General features: G+C 34.2%; 1 protein-coding gene across 16 annotated transcripts in view; it reads left to right on the top strand.

Moving 5' to 3' along the window:
• The window catches only part of hlk (hulk), a 38,563-nt gene that overhangs the window by 3,169 nt on the left and 9,363 nt on the right, over nucleotides 1-26,031 (top strand). For 8 of the 16 annotated variants that reach the window (XM_014247921.3, XM_014247913.3, XM_014247903.3 and 5 more), the window contains exons 3-15: nucleotides 3,066-3,222; nucleotides 3,543-3,709; nucleotides 4,443-4,478; nucleotides 11,953-12,135; nucleotides 12,239-12,382; nucleotides 12,449-12,582; nucleotides 12,658-12,838; nucleotides 12,925-13,239; nucleotides 13,989-14,303; nucleotides 15,168-15,812; nucleotides 15,882-16,064; nucleotides 16,133-16,270; nucleotides 16,330-16,512. In XM_014247921.3, the coding sequence (XP_014103396.2) occupies nucleotides 3,066-3,222; nucleotides 3,543-3,709; nucleotides 4,443-4,478; nucleotides 11,953-12,135; nucleotides 12,239-12,382; nucleotides 12,449-12,582; nucleotides 12,658-12,838; nucleotides 12,925-13,239; nucleotides 13,989-14,303; nucleotides 15,168-15,812; nucleotides 15,882-16,064; nucleotides 16,133-16,270; nucleotides 16,330-16,512 (2,781 nt within the window). Of the gene's footprint in view, nucleotides 1-3,065; nucleotides 3,223-3,542; nucleotides 3,710-4,442; nucleotides 4,479-11,952; nucleotides 12,136-12,238; nucleotides 12,383-12,448; nucleotides 12,583-12,657; nucleotides 12,839-12,924; nucleotides 13,240-13,988; nucleotides 14,304-15,167; nucleotides 15,813-15,881; nucleotides 16,065-16,132; nucleotides 16,271-16,329; nucleotides 16,513-16,612; nucleotides 16,664-17,246; nucleotides 18,525-21,214; nucleotides 21,773-22,066; nucleotides 25,237-26,031 lie in introns of those variants that run through there. The other 8 variants (XM_036367468.2, XM_036367467.2, XM_014247940.3 and 5 more) reach the window with 6 other exon arrangements.

The raw sequence follows: 26,031 nt of genomic DNA, 5'->3' as shown, positions 1-26,031 counted from the left end.
ATTGCTAGTTACGGATCATAGAACTGTATTAGTTCAAACAGTCTATCATACTAAAACACTTATGTATATGAGTGATATCAAAAATATAATAGAAGGGGTTTACCTAAACAGTTTTAGATTTTTAGACAATTGCCATGTAAAAAAATTATGGTTTTTCTACACACCAGTTTCTATTTCTAAAATCTTTACTGCTTTGGGTTGCTTTCAACGTCACGATAGGATGCACGGAATTTCAAACTTTGACCATCTGATATTGTAATACGCTTAATTAATCGGAAGATCTCATCCCAAATTTGCTTTTATACATAAAATAGAGCACATGTACTCTTTCAAACATGTATGGACTCATCCATTTGGCAAGCGTAAAAGTAAGAACTCTGCACACGTGTCTTGCATACGTACGTACATAATGTAATGTAACGTAATGGAGAAGTCGGTCAAAAGATAAAACTTTCTGTATTTTTGCCGTTAATTATTAAAGATAATTTTCTTATTGGTTTGAAAATATACATGAAAGTTCAGTAAAATTACTGTAATGTATGTTTATAGCTATAAAAAATTCTAGCAAAAACATTTGATGAAAAGAAAATTTGTTGATTAAATAAACAATTGAGTTTATAGAGCAATTATATGTAATGTAAAGTGGTTTTCTTGTATTAAAACACCAGAAGTGGCATCAGTGATGTCCATACACATATTTTAGGAATCTTGACTGAAATTGAAACTATAAATTTAATACTGGCGATCATCGAACAAATTTGAAAAATACAGAGAGTATTAGTTTTGAAGCCGCGAATTATGTACCCATCGGAATCCTTTTCTAATTTACACATTTTGAATACTGAAGTGAATTCAGTCCAACCGGAAATGTGTAGCTTGTCTATAAATCCTTTTATTAGTTTGTTGTTGGTTTATTTTCATTACATTTTCAAATGAACTTTTTTCCAAAATATTTATAATTAGTAAATTCACATAAAAGTTGAGTTCGGAATTTGATGACTTTAATTTGATTTTGTAACTTTTTTTGATCTAGTTGTAATACTGGTTCTGTGAAACTAATGTGACGCTTTTAAGAACAAAGCTAAGGTACCCTGGTTATCACACAAAATATTCTAGTAATCTTTAATTTAAAAAACGAGTAAAATTGAACATACGATAAAATACGTGGTTAACGCGTGACGTTTAGAAAAACTTAACTTTATTTTTTGTTAATTGGTTTTGTGTTACTACTATTATTTTAGATAAGCTCGTACTATATTTTTATAAACATTATGTTTATACTCGACTAATTTGATATCTCCAACGATAAATTTCAACACCGCGATATCACAGGTAGGGGTTCTTTTCGCCTAAACTGTGGATTTTGTAATTTTTGAATCATTAAAAAAATGTGTACTTTCTTTACTAAAGATTTGGACAAATACGATGATTTCCAACTTAAAAGCGTATTTAAATCAATATACGAACGGAATATTGCTATTCCTTACTCTTATGTTTATATGCATACATGTACATATCTCGCTTCAATAAAAAAAATTGTGATTTCTTTAGTCAAAAGTTACAGCGACATATCAAAAGCAAATCATTTCCGGCCTAAGAGAGTCATTCAAATGGCATGTAATTAACACAACCAATGGCACCACTGTAAGAGACAACAGCGAACACGTCAGCAACGTTTGATCGATGGCAGTTTTGCATATTTATTTTTATTTTCATTTTGTTGTCATCTTTCAGTTTGAAATCAGATATAGTACTTAAAACGTCGCAGCATATTGACCCACCACTGACCAGCTACCCAAATTGAATGAGTATATACACATATACATACATATATGCCAAATAATAGTCAAAATGAATTAGAATCGTGCCTACAAATTACTAGAACCGTTCCCCAAGTTACCCACGGCCCTCGACGACCGAAATAGTGCGGGTGCCTGCAGGCGCTGACACGGGGTTTAGTTGGCAATGGCTGAAAGCGGCGTGCGGTCACTCAGCCGCAACCCTAATCGTTGTGCATAAATTTGTATGATTTAATTCAAAAAAATGTTGGCAGTTTAGTGATCATTAATAATCCGCTCTTGCTGGCAAATGCTGCTTTTACCATTCATTCAAGATTTTCGGATACCCACACATGTGCAAATAGCATGGGTGTATAATGAACACACACACCTACGTATGTTTGTTTGTAGTAATATTAAGTGCATTGTTGCATGGGAAATACTTAAAGGCTTCTCATCGTACTTTCACATTCAGACATATAAATATGTATGTGTTTATATACATATCTACTCTATGAATGTATCATCTTTTACAAAGTAATTTCGATTTTGTGAGATCTAAAAATACATTACCATAAAACGGTGAACGCATTCAGGCTACGTTGCCGCTATTTTGGAATGTCGAAAATTTTAACAACCAAATAATAGCTGTCTTCGATTCAACACTTCTTTCTTCGGTATCTTGCACGCTGCTCTCTTGTAAAAAAATGTACATGTTAAAGTTATCAAGTTATATTGATACAAGAGAGTATGCTGACACCACAGTAAAGTGGTATAACCGCTACCTTAAATGCTGTCAAGTTTTGTTTTACATATTTAGATCAGTTTGTACAATTTTGAATCGTTCATATAGCTAATTACTCTCAAAAAGAACGTATTAAAATTGTTTATTGATTTTTAAAACTCAAAAATTTAAATAAATTATAGCTATTTATAGAAAGTGCAAGGCACGAAGCTAAAGATTATTAAAAATACCATTTCTTGTATTTTTGACGGTGATTATTGTTCATACAATAGTGAAGATCAAGAGAGACAGATGTATCTAGTTTTATTCGTCTAAATATATTTGAAATTATATCTAAGCGATTACTAAAAACATTGAACTGAAATTTTTTTTATAAGCCAAGGGGCCATGTTGGTCAGAGGTTAAGCTGCCACTTCTTTTAATTTTTTAGAAAAATGCATGTCTGGAGACCTGGTATGATTTTCCATTATTACTTATAAAACAATTTTTCTGCGCTATTTTATTTCATATTTACTATTTCTTTATCTTTTCTTTAATTCCAGATGCGCGAAGCTGTATCACCTGTGACAAAGTATTAGCAGAACTCGAAAAAATCGACGATGACACCGATTCATTTGGTGTCGACTTCGTAAAGATTAACGACAAACGACTAGCAAAGCAATACGGAATAAAGAATTTCCCAGCACTCACGTACTTCAGGTAAATACGAGTAATTAACAAAAATTAACTCCACAAAGCGCGTATATAAGGTTACGTAGTAACTCAGTTCAAGATATCGTGTTAATTAAATTAAAAAAAAAATAAAAAACCGAGCAGCCATCCATGGTCCAGTCCTCTACTATTTTGGGTAGGTTTGAATATTCGGTGGAAATGGATAAGCAAGAGTCTTCGAGTTGATGGGATAAAGTGTTTTTTTCCAAATTTAAGCAGATTAGAAAATTGTGTTCAAAATATGTACATTAAGAAACAAAACCGATATGGTAGCTTATAGACACTAATGTAAAAAAAATTACCCACAGGGAAAAAGAACCAATTATATATGATGGCGATCTCATGGACGAGGAGGGCGTACTTGATTTCCTTACTTCTCTCGAGGCCATGGACCTGCCCGATCGCATTGAAGAGGTTAATTCAAAGATACTATTAAAGATTATCGAGGATACTGATTTTGTAGCTGTTCTATTCTGTAAGTTCTTTGTTGTGTTCATAAGCCTTAATTATATTTTATTTTGCTATTTTCAAAAGTTGATTTTCATACTTGTTTATGTAGTCGATTTTCGCACATTTTGTAGTGACATTTGAAGCATTTATATACAATACCTTCTAAGCATCATTTACGAAGATTTGCACAAACTTATTTAGGCTTCTTTGGGCTCTTTAAAGAAAAATCCACAAGCAGTTGCAGTTTTTAGTCTATAATTTACCAGAGATTGAAAATTTTTTACTTAGTCAATAAACACCAGTTAGGATCAATTGCAATTTTTTTGACGCATAGATAACTAGACCTTTCACAAAGTTATTTCACACATCAACTTAAATTAAATAATTATAACAGAAAAGTAATTGTGACTAAAATTCAAACAAACACAAATGTTAGAACGCTTTCCAGTCAGGGTAAATTAGGACGGATTTCAGCTAACCTTTGCATTTGTGACTAACAAAAAAACAACAAAGAAATATAGAATAAATAATAAAACAATCATGTGGAGTTGAATGCGTATCGCAGATGATAAAATTGGACAAAATTTAATTTTGTAATCAAAAACAAAGAAAAACAAGCAAAGTAACAATATAATAACTATGAGAGCAGCTCATAATACGCTTCGAGCTCCTCACACTATGTTACATACTACTTACTGTCTACTAGACTTTGGATTTCTACTGTACATAAAACTGTTCTGAAATGTCGACTACTTCAGGTCCCGATCATGCTACGTGTCCGCCTAGGGTGATGGGTAAGTGAAAGTGTGCATTTAAAGTTGGATTTTCGAAACTCGCCTATTTATCAGTCAAAATTGCCTACCCTCCAACTTACCAACTGCATCACCACTACCACCTCTACCAAGAAAACTGCAACAGCCAACAACAATCATTTAATTAAATCTCTTGTTTTGGCCCTGTGTAAATAGTTATTAATTTTCTCCTACGCACTTCATCATGCACTGAATGTCATGTCCTAAGTGATCCATCTTTGTTCTTTTTATCACCTTATGACAAACTTTTATAGTTGCCAGTACACTCCACTTGTTTGTAAATATGTATATATGTATGTTTATGGTGTATACAAAATTATGTATATTTGTATAAGCTGGTGTTTGTATTTGTGCTGGTGTTTCTATGCAAAAAACTAACGGTACTTATATTGATCTCTAAAGCTTTGCATTGCTTCTGCTTTAACGCTTTTTTATGAAACAAAACTTTATTTGCTTCTGAGTCGGTGTGTATGTATTCTTAGATATGCATTATCTAAGCAAGTATGTATATGTATGATATATGTGTAAGTAAATATTTAAACCCAGTACAATAAGCTGATATGTATACAAAGACAAATAATCATATATTTTGACATGTGTACACATATTTGGTGTTTTGATTTAAAGAGAATATTTATGGGCACCGAAATAAAAATGAAACGATTTAAAAAAAAAATTACAAGTCTTCGAATTTACAAATACATATGTAAATATGTGTGCTGGTGTTTACAAATTTTGAAAATTAATGGAAAGACGTGAACTATGTTTAGTAAAATACTTGAGGCCTTGTTATAAAAACGAGAAGCAAACAACTTATGTTTCGTTAAAAGAAAGTTTATCCAAGATATTGACCAGGTTATCCTCTGCGGATTACCTACTTAATAAAATTTCAATAGCACATTCCATTTTGTCCAATATTTGCTTAGGCACCTTTCGAGCCATTAAACCTTCAGTGATACAATAATATCTTTGACTAAAATCTGTACGAGTCCTGTAATATCAAAAAATTCAACTTAGCCTAGTCTTACCTCAAACTTGCACTTCTATTATTTATTGAACTTATTTCATGACTCTGCCTTCCGACTTGTAAAAATTTACATACCTACTAAAATTGGCTCTCAGCGCGCAAGTTTGAGCTGAGTTTACGCCTAGATTCCAGGCGCTTTGACAATTGGCCTTAGTATTTTGTTTTGGAATTGCTTAATGACATTCTTATTATTTGCGTTTGCTCATCCCCAGAATTGTGCACCATAGCTCCATATCAGTATGACTCGTATTTATAGATAACACTGATCAACTAACAACTAATATTTTATATATGAACTTTACACCTTGGTTTTATGTCAAGTGCTTCCGCTAAGCTAAGTATTTAGCGGAGATAAAGTACAGTATTCGTACACCGTCTTTTTTATTGATCTTTATTTGCTATTTCTTTGCACATGGTAGGACTTTATCTACAGTTTTTCGAAGATTAGTACAATGGTTCACTGGTGTTAATTACTACGAACAGCAATCAACTGCTTAATCAAATTTTACAATAAGCTGAGATCGAAATGTAAGATCAAGGCAGAGATCCAGAGGCTTAAGCTTAGGAGAATGGTCTCTCTGAGGTCTGATACCTGCTAAAGTTGGCTTAAAAAGCACATATTTAATAAGTAGGCGCAACTATTGTTTTTGTTAAAAAAAAAGAAATAAATAAATAAATACAAAAAGATAAATTAAAGAACAGGAAATGCAATTCATTTGAACTATTTTGGTAGCAGACTCGCGAACATAAAAGATTAGACAAGTTCATATGGCTCGTATGTTTTATCAACGACAACAAGATGCCCACCCCACCGGTAGCTACAAGAAAAGCCGCATAAAATTAGAAAAGTAAATTTAACAAACATGAATACAACTCTAACTACAAATACATTTGCCAATTTATACGCTGACGGTGGATGAATTTCAGCGTGGCATGCGTATTTGTATGAGAAGCTCGTGTATATGCTATGTGACTGCATGAAAAAATACTCAATTGTAGCACCGAATGTCTGGGCTTGTCGCCAGACTAATGGTGATGGCGGTAGCGCTGTGTGGCATTGGGCGTCTCTGGCATTTTATTTCTTGAATTTCAAATAATTAGGACTTGGAGAATTAATTTTTAGTATTAGTTTTGCATGCTCATACATTTTTTGTGCCAAGAACTAGCCTGTTGGAAATATACGGATATATATATATTTAAACTTTCTACCGTTGGAAGTTCAACATTGGAAATATAATCATCTTTAAAAAAGCTATTTACATATATTTGAGGTATTTTCAATTTGATTCCTTACAATTTCTTTTAATTGTTTTAATTTAATTCTTTCGGTTTTCTTGGAGGGGGTTTGGCGATGGCTTTGGTTCCATAACAACTTTACAAAACGAAGTTATGGACTTACATCTCAAGAGCAGGGGAGGGGTTGGTCATCTGTCAATATCAAGTTTTTTTGACTTAAAAAGAAATTTCCGTTGTAGAAACTTGAAAGGTTAAGTAATCCTAACCCTCAAGAACTTTTTCACGCATTTTCAAGGAGATATAATAAGTTATTTTATTAGTATTAGCAGTTATTTACGGTATTTGGATAACAATAGTGAGAAATTAAAATAAAAGGGGTTTTCTCTTTGAGCGTCCCTATTTCAATATTCGTTGACTAGATCATTATTTATTTAGGACATCTTGACCATGCACTCTTATTTGGAAGCTTTTCTCCATCTAAAGGAAACTTCTGTGTGAAGTGAAAAATAAACTACGCAAATGAGTTTTCGAAAATTGACTCCAATAGCAAAACAAATGAGTTCAAATTTTAAATTATAATATTCATAAACATCGCCGCCTTACCGCCTTAGCATAATAATGATGTGGCGCGTATTTGGATTTAAATATCCGCATCGAATGCGGCAACAACGCAGGTTTATGCACACGCAAAGGCTGGGGCGAGCGACATACGCACCCATGCGCTCGCTGCGCCAGAATTAAGAAATACAAAGCAAATTCCCCAAAGTGTATTAGCACGTAATTTTTGAGCGTTTGCATGTGTGTGTTCTGGCGTGATTGTGAAGCGTAAAGTAAAATGTAAAATCACGAAGAAATCGTGGCCGCGGCCGCAGCCACAGCCAGGTTAGTGTCCACCTACAATCGCTGATAAAAATAGCACTGAAACGATTTCGCGCCAACGACAAGGCGAACACCAAGGGGCAATAAGAAAAAAACAAGAATCGCGACGACAAACACATATCGATTTTCTATTCTTTTTTTGCAAACCTACGAATGTATTTATCTATTTGGTCTTACGTAGTACTCATACATACATATGTACCTGCACACACTTGCAATTAGGCATATATTTGTACATGCTTTCGCAAGCGACTCTACAATTGTATAACTTGGTTTAAAATTTACAAGCAATGAACTCGTAAATAATATTTTCAAGGTCAACTTTTATGGACATATTACATTTGTGTCTATTGCGAGCATGAAAGTAAATGAGTAAATGAAAATATCGCGCAAAGATATAGTCTTATAAAAGATCGGAAAGGATCCATTTTGTTGCTGTGTTCGAGTATCGTGCTAACGTTTCAATTGTAGTCACGAAGAAGGATGCAATCGTCTATTTTATCAAACGGCCAAAAATAAAAGTACGAATGCCCGTCTCAATATCGCCAACAGTGCGTTGGTTAATTTCCACAACATTGAGGATCCTATCCTAATAATAAATACTATTTGCTGGAATTGGCAACTACCCTCACTTACTAAGATTATAGATATATTGTTTATGAGATTCTTAACAATGAGTACATATTCATAAGATCACTTAATGTCATATACCATACAGACATTAGATATATGATAAAAGAAATTTATATAAGAGGTGAACGTTGCCTGTGAACTACGTCTCACAATTTATAGTTTTTCAAATACGTTTATATCGGAATTCAGTACTTTGATACAGCCACAAGTCTCTAAATTTGAGATTTTAAGTTAGAGACAATTTTTGTGACTTGAGACGATTTTGCCATTCAGCACGTGACAGTCACAAAAATCTCTCAATTGAAAACTAATAAATCTAATCAGCTATTACGTTTCGTTATTTAGAGATATTAAATTTTATATAACGCAGTCAAAAAGCATAATTACCAATAAAAATAAAAATAAAATGTTACATATATGTATGTATATTCAACTTATCCTGTTGGGGAAACACAACAACGGAATATGACGTATCTATAAAAATATTATCAAGAAGCAGATAACATTGGCAAACAAATGGGCCTATACATTTTCATATAACGTGAAGAATGTGGGTGAAGGGGAGGTAAGCTTCATGTCCGACAAAGTATCCTCGTTAAAATCGGCTCTGACTTGAACTAAACCACTTTGCTATTTAGCGTCGTCGCAGCTGGTGCTGTAATAAAAGCCAATGAGATAATAAACTTAAATTCATTTGGATTTCATTTTTCAAAAGCTTTTACTTAAAGATTCAGTAGTTTTATCGCTCCGCTGTGGCCTACAAGTGTCTCGTATGGGTGAAGGCGAACATGGCCAGCGCGTGTGCCGCCATTAAATGATCTTCGCCATGTTCTTGTTGGCTTCGACTGTCGCGATTTCGCCGCTGGTAAACGCTTTGTGAAAATAGCTTACGAATTGACAGTCGAACATTAATTTTTGCGCTTGGACGGGCCAACAGAATTTTTAATTGCATTCGCAGTAAAACACATAATTTAGTTTTGGTACAACTCGAGCAAACGCACACAAACACAATACAATACCTAGATATGCGAACATAATTACATAGCTGCTTGTGTGTTGAGTGAAATTTAAATGTAAAAACATTTCATTTTGAAAGAAATTCAAATGGCCTGAATGGTTGGCAGTGCTGAAAATGCACTTTAAGTCGAAATACCTGGTGTATACTTTTTAGCTTTTTCGCGGTTTTAGCTAGCAATTTTGTTTTTGGTGTAGTGCAATGGGGGGCGTATACGTGACCAACCTGTTCTTACTTGCATACCATATATACACAATTATGGGCGTGTGTGGTCGCGCAGCACACTTGGGCGCAAACAATTTCTGTTTTAAAAATTCAACCGTCGAATAAGTGTCAGTAATTCTCATGACGACCTCTGCCTGAGGTCTTGTGCGTATATATAAACTAATTTAATTTGAAATATAAATTTGCTTCCTCGCAGCTCCAGTAGGATGGTAAGGGAGCATCCGCAGCCATATGCATATGTATACCATACAGAACGTTAGCTTAACAAATGGAGGTGTCTTCCAGGTACTAATAAAAGTGATTCGATCTTTCCATCAACCATTCTAATTTTACAACAAGGCAATTCCTGTCAATGATTATGTTACACGAACTCTTGACCATCAATCCTGACTTTCTCTTACAATTCCTCCAATTATACTGTGCAGACGGCACTACAAGTCGCATATCCTGCATCATAGTTCAGGCTTGTTACGAAACGATACATTTATCTTTATATACGCGTATATGCTTGTTAATAGCATTACAATATTATTTTTTCCATATGTGTAACATAAACAAATGTTTAAATTCGTTTTGTCATGTATAATAAGCCGAAATACAACAATCTGATGCACTTAAAACTTAAGAGATACAAGTATATTTTGCTTTCTTTAGTTATTGCTCGTACTGATCAACTGAAAAGTGAACTAAGAAATCTGATCGCTTTATCAAAAAGTAAACATTCGTAATCACAAAGGCAAATGGCTGACATTTTCCATCTCAGCCAGCCGTTGTGAGGAAAAGTGTTATTGCTTTTGTGGCAGTGTATCTCTTCGAATAGTCGTCAAGAAGTTTTCGTGAATTATTATCGTTTTTACAGTGGAATATGAAAAATTTATATTAAACTCATTTTATAACTAAAAATCGTCGTTGTGGTCATAAATTGCTAGTAAATATATAAATGTATAAATGTATGAATGTATGAGCATTTGGCTCTGCACACATCTCCGAGCTGTAATGAGTAATTTCACGAAATTTATGTATTAAAAACATTTTAATAAAATACACAATCAAATACAAATTTGGCTTCGGGCCAATTTAATTTCACTTAAAACTTGGTAAGAAAGATGATAGCAACGGATTAAGAAATGACTTATCAAAGGCAAATGTGGTGTACATACATATGTATGTTGACTTGGTGGCAGTAGATACCATATGTATAGAGTCTTGTTTTTATTGATATAAAGACATCAAGTTTGTATATAGTGAGCAACAAAAAATATAAAACAATTATATTTAAATTTAACTAAGTATAAACAATTCTATTTAAAAAAAGATAATTAAGTAAAACAAAATAAGATACAACTATGAGCTCGCTGTTCTTCTACAAAATTCACCACACCACGCTTTCGGTGAGTAAGTGTATTTTCAGGTGACATTCTCCCGATTTGTACGAGCATGCGCCGTTATTATAAGACTCAGAATAAAAAGAAGTAGAAAGCTTCTAGAGAGAGCTAAAGCTTTTTAACTTTGAGAATATGCTCTTTACGGAACCAGAATCGTTTGTTTACATGTCCGCAGCGAACAATGCGTTTACTTACAATAGAAAGATTCACGCAATTCAATAAAATTCTGTTCTGATGGTATTATGAAGATATGCGAAATAAAAGTGTATGGAATATATTTGTGGAACTGATACCGATTCTGAAATCTCGCTTCTACTTTAACAATGTTTTATGCTGATTATAAAAGTTAAGTTCACGGCAAAAATTTTCAGTTAAGAATCATTGATTTAACTCTTTTTAACGGCTGATAGCATGCGAGAGTATGTGGTGGCCTTTAACCATCTCTAAAATATTTACAAATAAGTCTCTGAGCAAAAATCAAAAGTTGCACGGAAACATTTGGCGAAAAACTTAATTCGTTATCGTTAACAAAACTGGCATATATAATATGTAGATGACAGAGAACATTTCTTTGATATATGTATGTATGCATGTATTCCAGGCTAAACATGATGTTTAATTCTGTATGAATTTGAAATATGAAATGTAAAGCTCACAAAAATAAGTCCTCAATAAAAATATCAAAATCCCTATGGACATAAATTGAATGGAAACAGATTGAATTTATCAATACACATATACATACATATGTATGTATACATATTTATTATACCATACACGTACACACGTCTCCTTTGCACGCGCAAAATCACACATACACACGCACCCGCATATATGTACACAAACGCGCGCCCAGCGCCACACACACTTGTACTATAATCCAGATGTCCACGCCCTGCCTACTTGTTGTTACACATAGTATGTACGCCCTGCGCTGCTCAACGCCTAAAATGCACCCAATTCCCGATCGAAACCTATCGATTCTTCCACAAATACAATATTATTTGCGATTACCAGAATTCGATATTAACAAATATCTGTTCCACCCCCGAACAGATAAGCCGCAATGTCGCAAGTGTGCCAAAGCTTTGCAAGAACTGGAAAACATCGATGATGAAGCAGATCAATTGGGCATCGGTTTTGTCAAGATACATGATGAGGCATTGGCCGAGGAATATAATTTGGGTAATCTTCCAGTATTGGTTTACTATCGTCATCAGACGCCGATCATATATGAAGGTATGAGGAACAACGTAATCACTGCCATCAAAGGCCGCACTTCACAGCTGTCATAATCCCCGCTAGTTTAACTTTATACATGTATATAAAATATGTTATCCAGGTGAATTGTCTCGAGAAGAGGATGTCTTAGAATGGCTGGTGCAAAATAAATCTACCGGTGATGAAGATGACGTCATAGAAGATGTTACGGCTAAGACGCTGTCCACACTAATCAGCAATATCGATAATCTGGTTGTATTATTCTGTACGAATTCTAAATTATGATACTTCGAATACGAATACTGACGGTTCTCATATATTTCACGACTAGATGATCATGGTAATGATGATTCAATGACCGTATTGGAAGAGCTAGAACAAATTGACGACGACTGCGATAAACACGGTATTCAATTTGTGAAAATTGACGATCCAAAAGCCGCAGCCGAATATGGAATCGATACGGTAATGCATGAGTGACAATTTTGCGAATACACAGATATGATTAATAATAATGTCTATGCACACGCGTATGAACAGATTCCGGCAATAGTATATTTCGAAAAACAAATTCCAAATATTTATGACGGTGATCTCATGGCCGAGGAGCAAATACTCCACTGGCTGGTGGGACAATTAGAGCATGACGAAATCGAGGATGTCACCGATGAGATGCTTGACAAAATGGTGAAGGAAGGCCGTGTTATGGCGGTGCTATTTTGTAACTATACCAATCATTTGACTACTCTCACTCTCCTGCCTCCTCAGCGTGCCGTGTTAATGTACTGACCCATTTTCCCATTTTAGATGATAACAATGATAAAAAATCACAGAAAGTACTCGAAGAATTGGAGAATATCGACGATGAATGTGATGCATTGGGTATAACTTTTGTGAAAATTGACAACCCTGAAGAAGCCATCGAATACGGCATAAACAAAGTTCCTAAACTAATTTACTTTGAAAAAGGCATTCCAACCATTTACGAAGGCAATCTTGAGGATGAGGAGAAATTGCTGAAATGGCTCGAGGAGCAAACCACCTCCGATCAAATTGAGGATATAACCGATGAGATGTTGGATTTGATAATAGAAAAGATGCCTTATGTCGCTGTGCTCTACTGTAAGTTGTTGCATGAAATCTAGCTCAAACTGCCCAACAAAGCTAGTGCGAGCCAACCCGAGCGTGCTCGTACTCGCTGCATTGACATTATACTTATTTGCAATACTATATGTTGCTTTAATAAAGCATTTTATGTAGATGTAGATATTCGATGTTCGTGCGTGAGTTTGTTTTGTGTAAAATATATATTGTTACAATCTTTCGGCGCAAATCCGTTTTTATGTCCGTGTTTTATGGTAGACGTAAGGCCCTTTCACGCTAAGCCTTAATTATGCTTTATGTGCTCACTTGGATGTTAATGAATTTAAACCACTATATAAATCTATTTATTAAACTAAAATTATCGCACAAACTACACAGATGTCTGCACAGTCTATAAGTGTAGCGCCAAGATAACGTCAGTTACGATCAAATATGTATATGGTAATTGCAAGCGATTATTGGAGATTGCCTTATATTTCTGATCACATCTGTGTAGTTAAAATGAGCTCTAAATTTTTATTGCAATCGATACTTGCTGCTGTGTCAACGCAACTTAACCACTAACATCTGATGAAGAGCTGAGATATGATTTAAAATGGATCAGTAATAAATAATGATAGGCGATAGAATTTCTCCACAGACGTTTGACATTTAGCATATTAGTGTATTGAAGTATAACTGTAACAGGAATAATTAGGTTTTTTTGTAATATAAAATCCCCCTTTTTTCGTAAAAGTATTAATAGTCATTAATTTCTGTGCCCATAGATGACAAGGACCAAAAGAAATCGCAAAAGGTACTCGCCGAACTGGAGAATATCGACGATGAGTGCGATCAAAATGATATCGCTTTCGTCAAAATTGACGACGACAGCGAGGCGAAGGAATGGGGTATCGATGAAATACCGTCGATTGTCTTCTTCGAACGTGGCATACCACATATTTATGAAGGTGATTTGATGAAAGAAGACGAACTCTTGGGTTGGCTCGTACATCAAAAGCGCCACTCGGAGATCCCCGAAGTCACCGACGAGATGAAGGATAAGTTGGTTGAAAATACTGAACATTTGGCCGTGATTTTCTGTAAGTTTGTATATATAGCCTTTCAATCAAAATCCTAAATTCTCTTAACACTTTAAAGAGGAAAGATATAAGGTTTATATACCCCCTGCCACGCCTTAACAAAGCATTAAATTAAGATATAGAACTGTAATTTGGTACAGGAGATCTCAGTAGCAAGGAGCACCTGTGGACTAAAAAGTTTTAACGTACATTTCTCCCAAAACCATTCAAGCTAAAATAACCAAATTTGCTCGGATAAATCCCTTAAGCTCTCCCACCGACACTGTACAAATGAAATCTGATTATAGCCCCACTCACTCGCCATATAATAGTACTGTTAAAAACTACTTAAATCAATGACTAAATACGCCATAGACGTTAAATTTTACCCCCGAGATGGTATGAGAGGATAAAATTGGGCGAAAGCTTGACCTAGCACCCATATAACTAATATCAGGATTGTTGAGCATCCATCTGACTTTACTCCATATGATTGGTGATGCTATGTGAGACACCCTTATGAAACCCTGGGAGCATTTTATTAGTCTGTGGCATGTTAGTGGTATGTGGTATTGGCAAAATTTGATAAAAATCAAGTCAATACTACCCCCAACTCCTATATACCACTTACAATGATTTTCGTTATTCTAACAAGTTTTTGCCGAATATGTCGTTTAGTGAGTATTATTTATATATAAAATTGCTTCAAAATATGTTCTCGAGTTTAGGTACCTAAACGATATCAATATTAATGCGAAATTTCCGGTTACACCCGAACTTAGCTCTTCCTTACCTGTTATTGTTTTATTTGTATTTCTTATGATTAAGAAGACACCGAAAGAATAGCTTAACGTGTTCTAACGGATTTTATGTACTTTTGATCAGATGACAAGGATGATAAACAAGATATTCGCGTCCTCAACGAACTGGAGAATATTGACGATGAACTTGAAAAGGAGGGCATTGTGATAGTACGCATTGACAACGCCGCCGAGGCTAAGGAATACGGATTAGACCATTTGCCTGCGCTCATTTATTTTGAGAACAAAATACCAGCCCTATACGAGGGCGATCTAATGAACGAGGACGAAGTATTGGAATGGCTGATTTTGCAAAAGCGTACCGCCACCATTGAGGAGGTCACCGATGAAATACTGGTCGACTTGATCAACGACCACGAGTATGTAGTGGTATTCTTCACCGGTCCCTGTGAGCCGGGTGAAAAATGCGATAAGACATTGAATGCATTGGAGAGCATTGACGATGAACTGGATGAAGCGGGCATCATCTTTGTCACCACCGAAGACACCAATATCGCCAAGAAGCACAACATAAAGAGTTATCCACAACTGGTATTCTTCAGAAATCGTGATCCATTACTTTTTACAGGCGATTTAGATGATGAAGACGAGGTGTTGTCATGGATCACAGATGAAGACACTCTTGAGATTCCGGGTAAAATTGAGGAAGTGAACACTAAAATGTTGGATAAGATACTGTCGGAGAATGATCACGTGGTGGTATTCTTTTGTAAGTGAAAGATTATCGATGTCTTTTGGTATATTTTTAAGCACGCTTCTCTTTCTAACTTTATTACAGACCGTGAGGGTGATAAGCGCTCACAAAAGATTTTGAATGAATTGGAGAATATCGATGATGAATGTGAAGAAAAGGATATTGACTTTATCAAAACTTCTGATCCTGATGTTGATAAGGAATACGATTTGGCTAGCTTGCCGGCATTAGCATTTTACAGACACAAGTTCCGGACGATATATGATGGTAAGCAAAGATGGAAACTCATTTTTATATCGTCCCTCATAACAATTGTCGATTTTTGTATGCTTCAGGTGATCTCATGAAGGAGGAAGAAATTCTGGATTGGGTTATCGACCTCCATGAGTCCACAGCTGACGTTATCGAATCTGTTGATCGCAAAACTTTGCAAGTTTTGATTAACGACGTAGAACACTTGGCTGTCTTTTTCTGTAATATACATAGTTTAAATAAATTTGTACTATCTGATTGAAAATATAAAATTCTTTAGATGATGACAAATGCGAAACATGTCCACAAATCTTGGAGGAATTAGAGACCATTGATGATGATACCGACAAACACGGCATACAATTTGTCAAATCAAATGACGTGAAGTTGGCGCATGAAATCGGAATTTTTGCATTCCCCGCTTTGGTTTATTATGAAACAGGCGTTCCAATCATGTATGACGGTGAGTTGGGAAATATGCTATTATTATGTCTGGTGTAGCTAACTTCCTAAACGATATATTGTATAAATACGTAATCACTTTTTTATAATTTTTCCGCCAGGTAATCTTAAAAACGAAAATCGTGTGTTGCAGTGGCTGATCAATCAAAAGAGTAAGTGTTCTTTGTTCGAAAGTTTCCCAGTTTTGGTTGAGAACACACATACAATTCTATTCCTAGTCCTTTAACTCGAGACACACACGCCACATAGCATTAATACTCTGTCAATATATTCAGATTCTTTGACTCATAAGAACCCTTATTCATGTAGTAAATTATACACACACTTAGATATCAGTCTATCTACCCTAGTGAATACACCAATTGAGCAATGATGAAAAAATAAAATTTGTTAACTTTGTTAGCGCCATACATTGAACGTATGGCTAAGCGCATTATCAAAGCAATTCTGACAGTCTAGGCCATATCCATAACGAAGAGGTGCGTATATTTAGTTGAATGAAAAAAACATATTTTTTGTAGTTTACGAAGATATTTATCGTTTACGTATTAAAACCTTCATTACTCATATGCATTTTTTTAATTCAAATTGACTCGCCTGATTTTCAACCACATTCCTCTACAGCTCGTATTACCTTAATTAAAAAAGACTTTTTCTGTTAATTGAATACCCCTTTCAATGGTATTAAGAAGAAAGCTTTGATATGTTATCAAAACTAAACTGTTGTCGATACAGGTGAGGATGATGATGATGATGATGATAATCACGATGATGATGATAATGATGATGATGATGATGATGATGATAATGATAATGATGAGGATGAGGATGATAACGATGACGATGACGAGGACGAGGAAGATGACGACATTGACGATGATGACGAAATCGACAAACAAATTAAACAGAGAAGAAAAGGACGAAAATACATCGATAACGACGATGACGATGACGATAACGATAACGATAACGAAAACAATGACTATGACGATGACAATGACAATGACGATGATGGCGATGACGACGAAGATGAAATAACCAAGTTGGTTTACCCCAAAGCGGAGAAAAGTAAAGAAGCACAACTCAAACGATTAAAGAAAAATATTAGGAAACAACAAAAAACCGATGATGATGATGATGATGATGTTGAAGGGGATTTTGATGACAAAACGAATAAAAAATATAAACTAATTAAGCGCAGGATTGCATATGACGAAGATGATGAGGATGATGAATCCGGTGACGACGATGACAACGATGATGGGGACGACGATTATGACGGCGAAAGTGAAGATGAACCACATATGCGAGTGCGATATCAAAAGCCGGGTTCACGAAGATTAAGATTTAAAAAAATAGTTTTTAAAAGTCGTTTAATAGAGGCAGACGACGATAATGATGAGGAATATGAAGATGAGGACGATGATAATAATAATGATGGTGATGATGATGATAATGATGGTGATGATGATGACGACGATGGTAATGATAATGATGATGATGATAATGATGATAATTATGATGATGATGATAATGATGATAATGATGATGATGATGATGATGATAATGATGATGATGATGATGATGACGACGATGATGATGATGATGATGATGACGATGATGATGATGTTAATAATGGTGATAATGACGAAAATGAGGATGAAAAGCAAAGTGACAAAAAAAGAAAATACATCTCAATGTCACAACGAAAAAACCAGCGCCGCAAATCGAACGATAATGGTGAATATGATGATGATAATGATGCCATAGTAAAAGACCGTAGTAAAAAAGAACATCAGCGTAGCAAACTGAATAGAAACAAAAAATACAAAGACAGGAATGACAACGACGATGACGACGATGGCGACGATGGCGATGACGACGACGGCGACGACGATGATGATGATGATGCGAAAGACGTTAAAAGTTATCGAAAATTGCGCAAGCCAATAAAACCTCAGAAAATTCATCAAGCTAATGAGCTTTGCAACAAACGATTCTTAGATAAGTTAGGTAAATCTTTAAAAACATTGTTGGCAACCGAAGACTTAGTATTGTGGCACTCCCCACCACTTCCTTTATTGATGTAATCCACATATAAACGAGTTTGTTCATAACTTTCCCATTAATTACTTCATTTTAATAAAGAAAAACTTAACATCGTGTCTGTATATGTTTATCTTAACCGATACAGGATATACCATAGTGTCAAAGCATAATCGTGCAATGCCGAAAGGCACAAAATACAATCATTTCTTACCGAAAGCTGAAGGTAAAACAAACGACTTAAATATGTTCAAATTTTTGGCTCAAATCAGCAACAGTAACAGTGCTTTTCGTGTGCGAAAGTAAATATATGCATCGAATTTGTAATTACCATATATAATGCGTCCTGATTTACATAAGCCACCCAGCAAAATGCTTTGCACGATTACGCACAAGTCCTCCTGAAAGTGTTTCATGTTACAAGTGTCCCTAATTGGTTTACGAGGTGCATTCGGAAACGAAAATAAGATACTAATATTTATATTTTACTGAATTTATTACACTAATAACAACAATACACTATTGCCTATAAACTCGTTAGCACGGAGCAAATTTACGAAAGATGTGTATTCTGCTTGGGTTCTGGTACTTTTTCGAGGATCATTGGCTTCACTGCGACCATTAAATTTAGAGGGTAGACATTTTCATATTCATATATTCTTCTTCACATGAATTCCAATATTCATATCAAATGGATGGACGGGTTTAGTGCTACTTCATTTCAAAGTTATTTGAAAATTCCCGAACTTGTAGCTCAAATATAATAAAACTTAAAAATACCTGGTTAATAAGTCATAAATGCTTTTATCATATGACTATTTCTTATTCACATTTTGCAGATGGTGGATATGATTTTGGTTTAGTTATCCTTAATAATATTATGAGAGTACCATATTATTTCATTACTTTAAGCATGTAACTTTAAAATCGAATGCTTCAAATGATATTCGTAGTCGTGTGTGTCCAATCAGGCCAATATTGATAAGTTAGCTTTTAAATATAAGTGCTTCAGTATGCACGGACGCTTGGAACCCATAATTCGCGAAAGAATACAAGTATTGAAAGTATTGAGTGAGCTCCTCAAATGCTATTCCACTTACAAGCACTAACAAATTCTGTCTATTGATCATTCCTAGCCTAACACGTGCCCCACTTTAAGCCCTCCAATGATTGGTACAGTATTCATTCTTATCTTATTGTTGTGACCTTAGTCAACAGCCTAAAGCAATGCGATTGTGTTAAAAAGTTTGAAATGTATCTCCCATAACTAATGTCTAATAATTTGTATGTGTGTATGTGATAATACAACAACCATCAATGCAGTGCACTTTAAATTTTCGCAATTTGCCTAATAGCAACACTGAAAAACTTACCACGTTAGACGATTTTTTTACAATTTCGTTGGTTCATACTGTAATTTTACGGATTTTGGAAGATTCAACGAACTAACAACAACTACAATAAAAATAACATAGCTGACACAATGTTTTTACGAAAAAGACTACAACTTGATTTTTTCGAATGTACAAAAACCAAGTTAATAAAGAGGATTAATAACAAAATACAACGAATATAATCATTGCCGTTTGTGGAAGATTTTTTGTTTTATTTTTGAGTTTCTTATTTTATAAGTAATGGTTGTTTTTGTTTAATTATTAATGCGTACTTATGTCATAAACTAAAAGCAAAATCATTCTTCCTGTAATATAAACTACATTTATGTGAAAAAAAAAAAAAATATGAAATAAGAAATCTCAAACCATCTGAAAGTATTAAAAATTTAAAAAATACCAAGAAAAAAGACAAATTGATTATAAATATATTTAGATATGTGTATGGAATTATATACGATTATGAAAATTAGTCACTCATTGAATACAATTGAATCGCTTAGCATATAAAGCACATATTTAGAAGAATGTCAGCATCAAAAGCATTTTGTCAGTTATAAATTCTGTTTGTGCCAATTTTGTGTGTTTCTTTGACTGGGCATACAAAATAGCCTACTCTGTGATAGAAGTCCTAGCAGGTAAAGCACGCTTTGCGCCAAAATCCATTTAGAAAATTTCTAAATTTTATTTGTAAAAAGCACAAACGAGAAATCGAAGGAAACGTTGATAATAAATAAACAAGAAACTTTTCTAAAACTTATTTGCAACTTGAAATGTCAAAGTAAGTTTTTACTAACTTTTCTGTTTTTCTTCATTAGTTTCAATATTTCGAATATTGCTCTAAAGCATTTGTGCTGAGCGTTAAAATATAAATAAAGAACAAAGAATAGGCGATATATCAAAGAAATTGCGAAAAATGTACCGTTAAATATGAGTACTATCTACCACTAAAAACACGAAAGAAACCCTTCTTTAAGGGAAGGAACTAGAAAACTAAACAAAGCTAGACATTTCTAAACTATTTCGTTACTTTCGTGTACTTCTCCACTACTCTTTTGCGCTCTCTTTTAACTCTACTTAGTAACATTTAGTTTGCATATATTATGTTTTGTAATTAAAAGAAACCGTTTAATAACAACCGCAAATCATTCGTTTATGAAGTTTGTATAGACGTGCTTTGTTGGCAGACTTGCATTTTTTGTCTCTAGATGCCACTACTTTTTTGAGAAACAATCTGACAAAATGTTTTTGTTTGTTTGCACACAGATGACGAATGTTTCTATGTTGGATTGGGTCACGACGGCAGTTCAGCACGGCGTGGTAGTAATTACGCACCGAACGCATACAAACCATTCCAATGTTGTCCCACTAAACTGGAAAAGTCAACCAAAGTTCCCAAAATGACTGCACAACGCATTGGCCACGGCGACGGCGACGCGGCGAATAAGCGCGGCGGCAGCTCTGCGGGCAACTTTCAATTTGGGCCGGCCACAGCGAGCGGTGGGACAGGTGCAGCCGGCAAGTCGGCCAAAGCAGCTCATAAAAAGAATAAGGAGAGCAAAACCCCATTTAGGCAAATTGTGAAGAACGACGCAGACGATGATGACGACGATGACGATGATGCTGATGACGACGACGACGACGACGATGCGGCTGCACCAATGGGCAAAGTCTCCTACATCAGTCCCCGTAAATCTGGCGGTTCTGCAACGAAGAAACCAACTGGCGGCAACAAGCAGGTCGCCAATGATAAATCCTATGACAGTGGAAAATCGACGAAAAAGGCTCACTCTAAGGATGGCGATAAATTGAATGTGAAGACCGGTATGTTCGGCTTTGGCAGATATATTATCTGGTAGTTAAGTGCCAGTTTGTATGTCGATAGAATTGAATTTGTTGCCTAATATGGCATGCATATGTATATATGTAAGAGAAGTCAAATTAATTATGTTTGTATGTTTGTATGTATGTATGTAAGCTATGGCATTGTGTTTGCATTACATACATACCATACATATGTATGTACATTCGCATTTTTGGAGAATGTGCGTGGAGACATTTTTTCCTGTTTTTATGTGTTTGTTTTATTCTTCTTCTCTTTTCTTCTGTGTCTTGCAGGCTTTTATTATTTGCATAAACGACTAAAAAATCTATATGACCTTTTTCAGGATATCTCTCTATGGGAATAAGGAAGCAATATAATTGAAAAAGCACTATGTAATCAAAAAATAATAATTTACACACAAACAAACACCCACACTGCATTGTTCATATGTACTAAGATAATAGAAAATACCTACTATTAATTATACCCTGTGAAGATTCATATCCGAAGAAATATGTACATATTTTCAATATATATCTTTTAAATGCTAGAAAAAACTAACAACAACATACAATTATTTAATTGTATGTAAAAACTATTTGGTCCCGACTAAATAAAATTATTAGAGTTAACCCTAGAAAAAAAATTGTATCTAGTACTAATCACCGAGTCCCCAAAGCTACAGCTCCTTCAGATTTTAGAACCCTATTCTAGGGATTACATAACTAAATATCGCACAGTAACATTGTATCATGCGCTCTTAGAAAATAGAACCCCAATCAATCTTTTTTATGAAACTAATAACAACAACAGCACAATTTTAATAGTTTATTCACTAAAATATTTTAAATACTTCCAGAGGATAAATTCGAAAAAATTTGTTCAATAAATTAAATTCGACTCAGCAAGCCCATGAATACTAAAATATATAGAATAGAGGTATTCACTATACTGTGACTTTTTGGCTTTCAAACCTTTAAACAACAATTTCCGCATACAAATTTTGACGTTTTCTGTCGATGCGGCACACATGCAATACATATAGTGAATATCTTAACTAATGAAGTTATCTAATGATTATATTAGTAACAACCGCCACAAATTATGGCAAATTACGAAAAACAGGATAAAATGTGCCATGGAATCTAGAATATTTCTATGGATTGAAGTCCCCATAGAACGAAACACGCCTATATACAAATTTGTAGCCAAATTAGTTTGTCCTTGAGAAATACTGCCATGGCAAAGCGCAATACTCGCCAACTTCGCAACACACACACATATATATATGTATATTTCATATGTTCTTTGAGGTTATACAAACATGTGTGCGTAAGTATAATAAGGCAAAAATTATACATATCTATCAAAAAATAAGATCAACATTGGAAATTGATCTGTTTTACCAGATATTAAAATTCCATTAGTAAATATAATCCCGATGTGGTGATATGGTTTCACAGTTGTCGTAAATGGACAATCAAACGCCAATAACAACAACAAGACACATAATAAACCCAAAGCAATTCAACAAAATAAATATTGCAAATGTTCCACTACTTTGCAGAGATTGTTCGTTCACCAGACAACTCAATCGAATCCAACTCTTCTATTCTCAAAAAAAACTTAAATTCAAACAAACATTGAATCGCCTTCTAAGTAATTTTAGTTGTTGTACAGCATTTACACAGCACAGTTGTTAACATAGAAAATGTTAAAATTAAATAAGCTAAGATCTTATACATAGCTCAATTGCATGGATTTGAATAAGTAATATCTCGTTCATTGGAAAAGTATTTAAATGCACACATTTTCTATCGCTCAGGAGTCAAGGGTCATGACTCATGACTGTGCTATATGTAAATCTACTTTTGTTTTTCGTTAGTTTTCTTTTTGTAGTTGCTCAGCAAAAAAGCTCCAATTCTTTCGATTACACTTTGCGCTCCGCTTTTGATTTACTCCACTAGAATGTATGTATGTATGTCCTCACATTGGTTGATATGTGTATTCACATAAGCCACTTCGTTTGCTCTTGCTCTCCATGACCGTTCAACCAGCCTTCTTGCCAAATCAATTCGAATAAAAAAAAGCTCAATAAAACCAGAACTTGTTCAAACTGAAGGCACTTTTTACTTGAAAACCCAAGAAATCAAAACAATACAAATTAAAAAAAAAAATGTCAGTTAACTATTTTAATTTTTATACTGTTATACTAGAGAATCTTAACTATTTACAACTATTATTGTTAAAGAAGAATGATAATATCCAAAGTTGAAAAATTTATTTTATAACTACAGAAAATAATTTTGTAACTGTACTTAACACTTTTGATACTATACATTTACACGTTTTGTGCCGTTTTGTGTACACTTTACAATGTAGGGGACTTGAAAAATTTATTGCTAACTTTTTATTATTTATTTTGTAATCTATTGTACTTATGTATTTATAATGAAAAAATATGTTAACTATTTTCGGAGCTGATAAGAAAGCATAAGAAGTAAATGAAGAATATTGTAATAATCGAATCGAATGCTGTACCGCCTGAAAACAACAACAATAACAACGGATTTGCATGCGTATATGCATAGCAATTATATTTATATATGTATTATATTTATATATTATGTTTATATATATACATATAGTGCCAACTAAATTTTGCGGACGCACGGTTTTCGATTAAAATTTTTTTTATGTTTTGTTGTGTAGAAAATATTGTAGTTGGTGTGAAAGAGGTGTTGCAAAGCGACTGTAACACACTAGCGCACACACACACACACGAAACAAAATATACTCGTATACATATGAATATATGTACATATATTGTAGTGAGAGCCCTTAGGTGGCGACCGCTGGCTTTTTGTAAATTTATTTATTGTTGTGCCGGTATTCAAAATACCGTTAAACTCACGCCTTTCCCGGTTGCCTACATACGCACATACTCGTACATACATATGCACGTCAGTGGCTAGTTACATTAGCATCTAGATCTGGTATGTATGGATATGTGTGTGCACCTGGAGGCGCTGTTATACTTTAACATAGTTGAAGCACTTGTTATAAATGCAATTTTCTAATTTTAATTATAATAAATAATACACACACACATACACAAAATTATGATTAAATGACACAAAAAATCGAAATGTAACTGTTTTTTAAAAATACAAAACAAAAATTAAATTTAAGTAACGTTTTATAAAACAATGTTGAACAATAGCGAATTTCGAAATGTATAACGGCATAAAAAACTCAGGCGCTCCTGTGTACACACCGAGTTATGTATGTACTTATGTATGCCGATAAAAATAAGAGTACCACAGAGCGATAGTTAAAAGCAAAATAATTTCAATTGTCAAAAACAAATATTTTACGGAAAAATTTGTAGTAAAATTGTAATTTAAAACTGAAATTTTTAGAAACTTAATAAACAGATTTATACAAAAAATCAAACCACAAACGCATTTAAGAAAACTCAAAAGAGCCCGAATTCATCTATAGAATTCTAAACGATATTAACACATATTTATTATTTTCCACAAATGAAGCACCTCTTTATCTCTACTAATCGTTTAGGCCTGTCCTTCAACATTTTGAGCCATAATGTTTCCAAATTCTAGAAAACACTTATCACTCTTACATAAGTATAATATACAAATTATGTATGGTGTTTGCCTAATATTGAAATACATATACACATGTATAGTGTGTAAATATTTGTATATATATAAATTATTATGTCACATATGTAACATAAATCAGTCTGTCCCTGCAGGCGGACGACATTGAAGTAAAAGAGAAATTCTGATTTGACATTTTTATTATTCCATTTACAAGAAAGGCGGTATTGGAGTCTTTTGACTATATTCTGATGTTCGCTAAAACGAAATTCGACTTGGATCATTGTGCCGACGACCAGCGTTACGATTAAATTCGCTTTTCCTCCGCATTGTAACGTTAACGAGTAATTGTGACCTCATAGCAAATGTAACTTTTCGAAAGTATTCGGAAGATCAAGTTTACTTGCCAAGGTGAAATTTGCAATCTGAAATCGAATGATTGATGTTTAAGCACAAGTTCAACTCGGTTTGGACAGTTTACGCATTCTGAAAGTAAAACAGAATACCGGTCTAAAGGACTAATTCCCTCACTCGTCTGGCTTACACAATTTATCGCTGATATCTTTCATGCGCCGTTAGAAAATTTGTGACATCAAGATATTAGCGCCACTCAACGGAGTTTATAGGCTATATAT

This window comes from Bactrocera oleae, chromosome 4 (genome assembly GCF_042242935.1).
Source record: "Bactrocera oleae isolate idBacOlea1 chromosome 4, idBacOlea1, whole genome shotgun sequence".
NCBI classification, from domain to species: Eukaryota; Metazoa; Arthropoda; class Insecta; order Diptera; family Tephritidae; genus Bactrocera; species Bactrocera oleae.
Note: the sequence above shows the minus strand (reverse complement) of the source record. Positions and strands in the feature narration are given on the sequence as shown.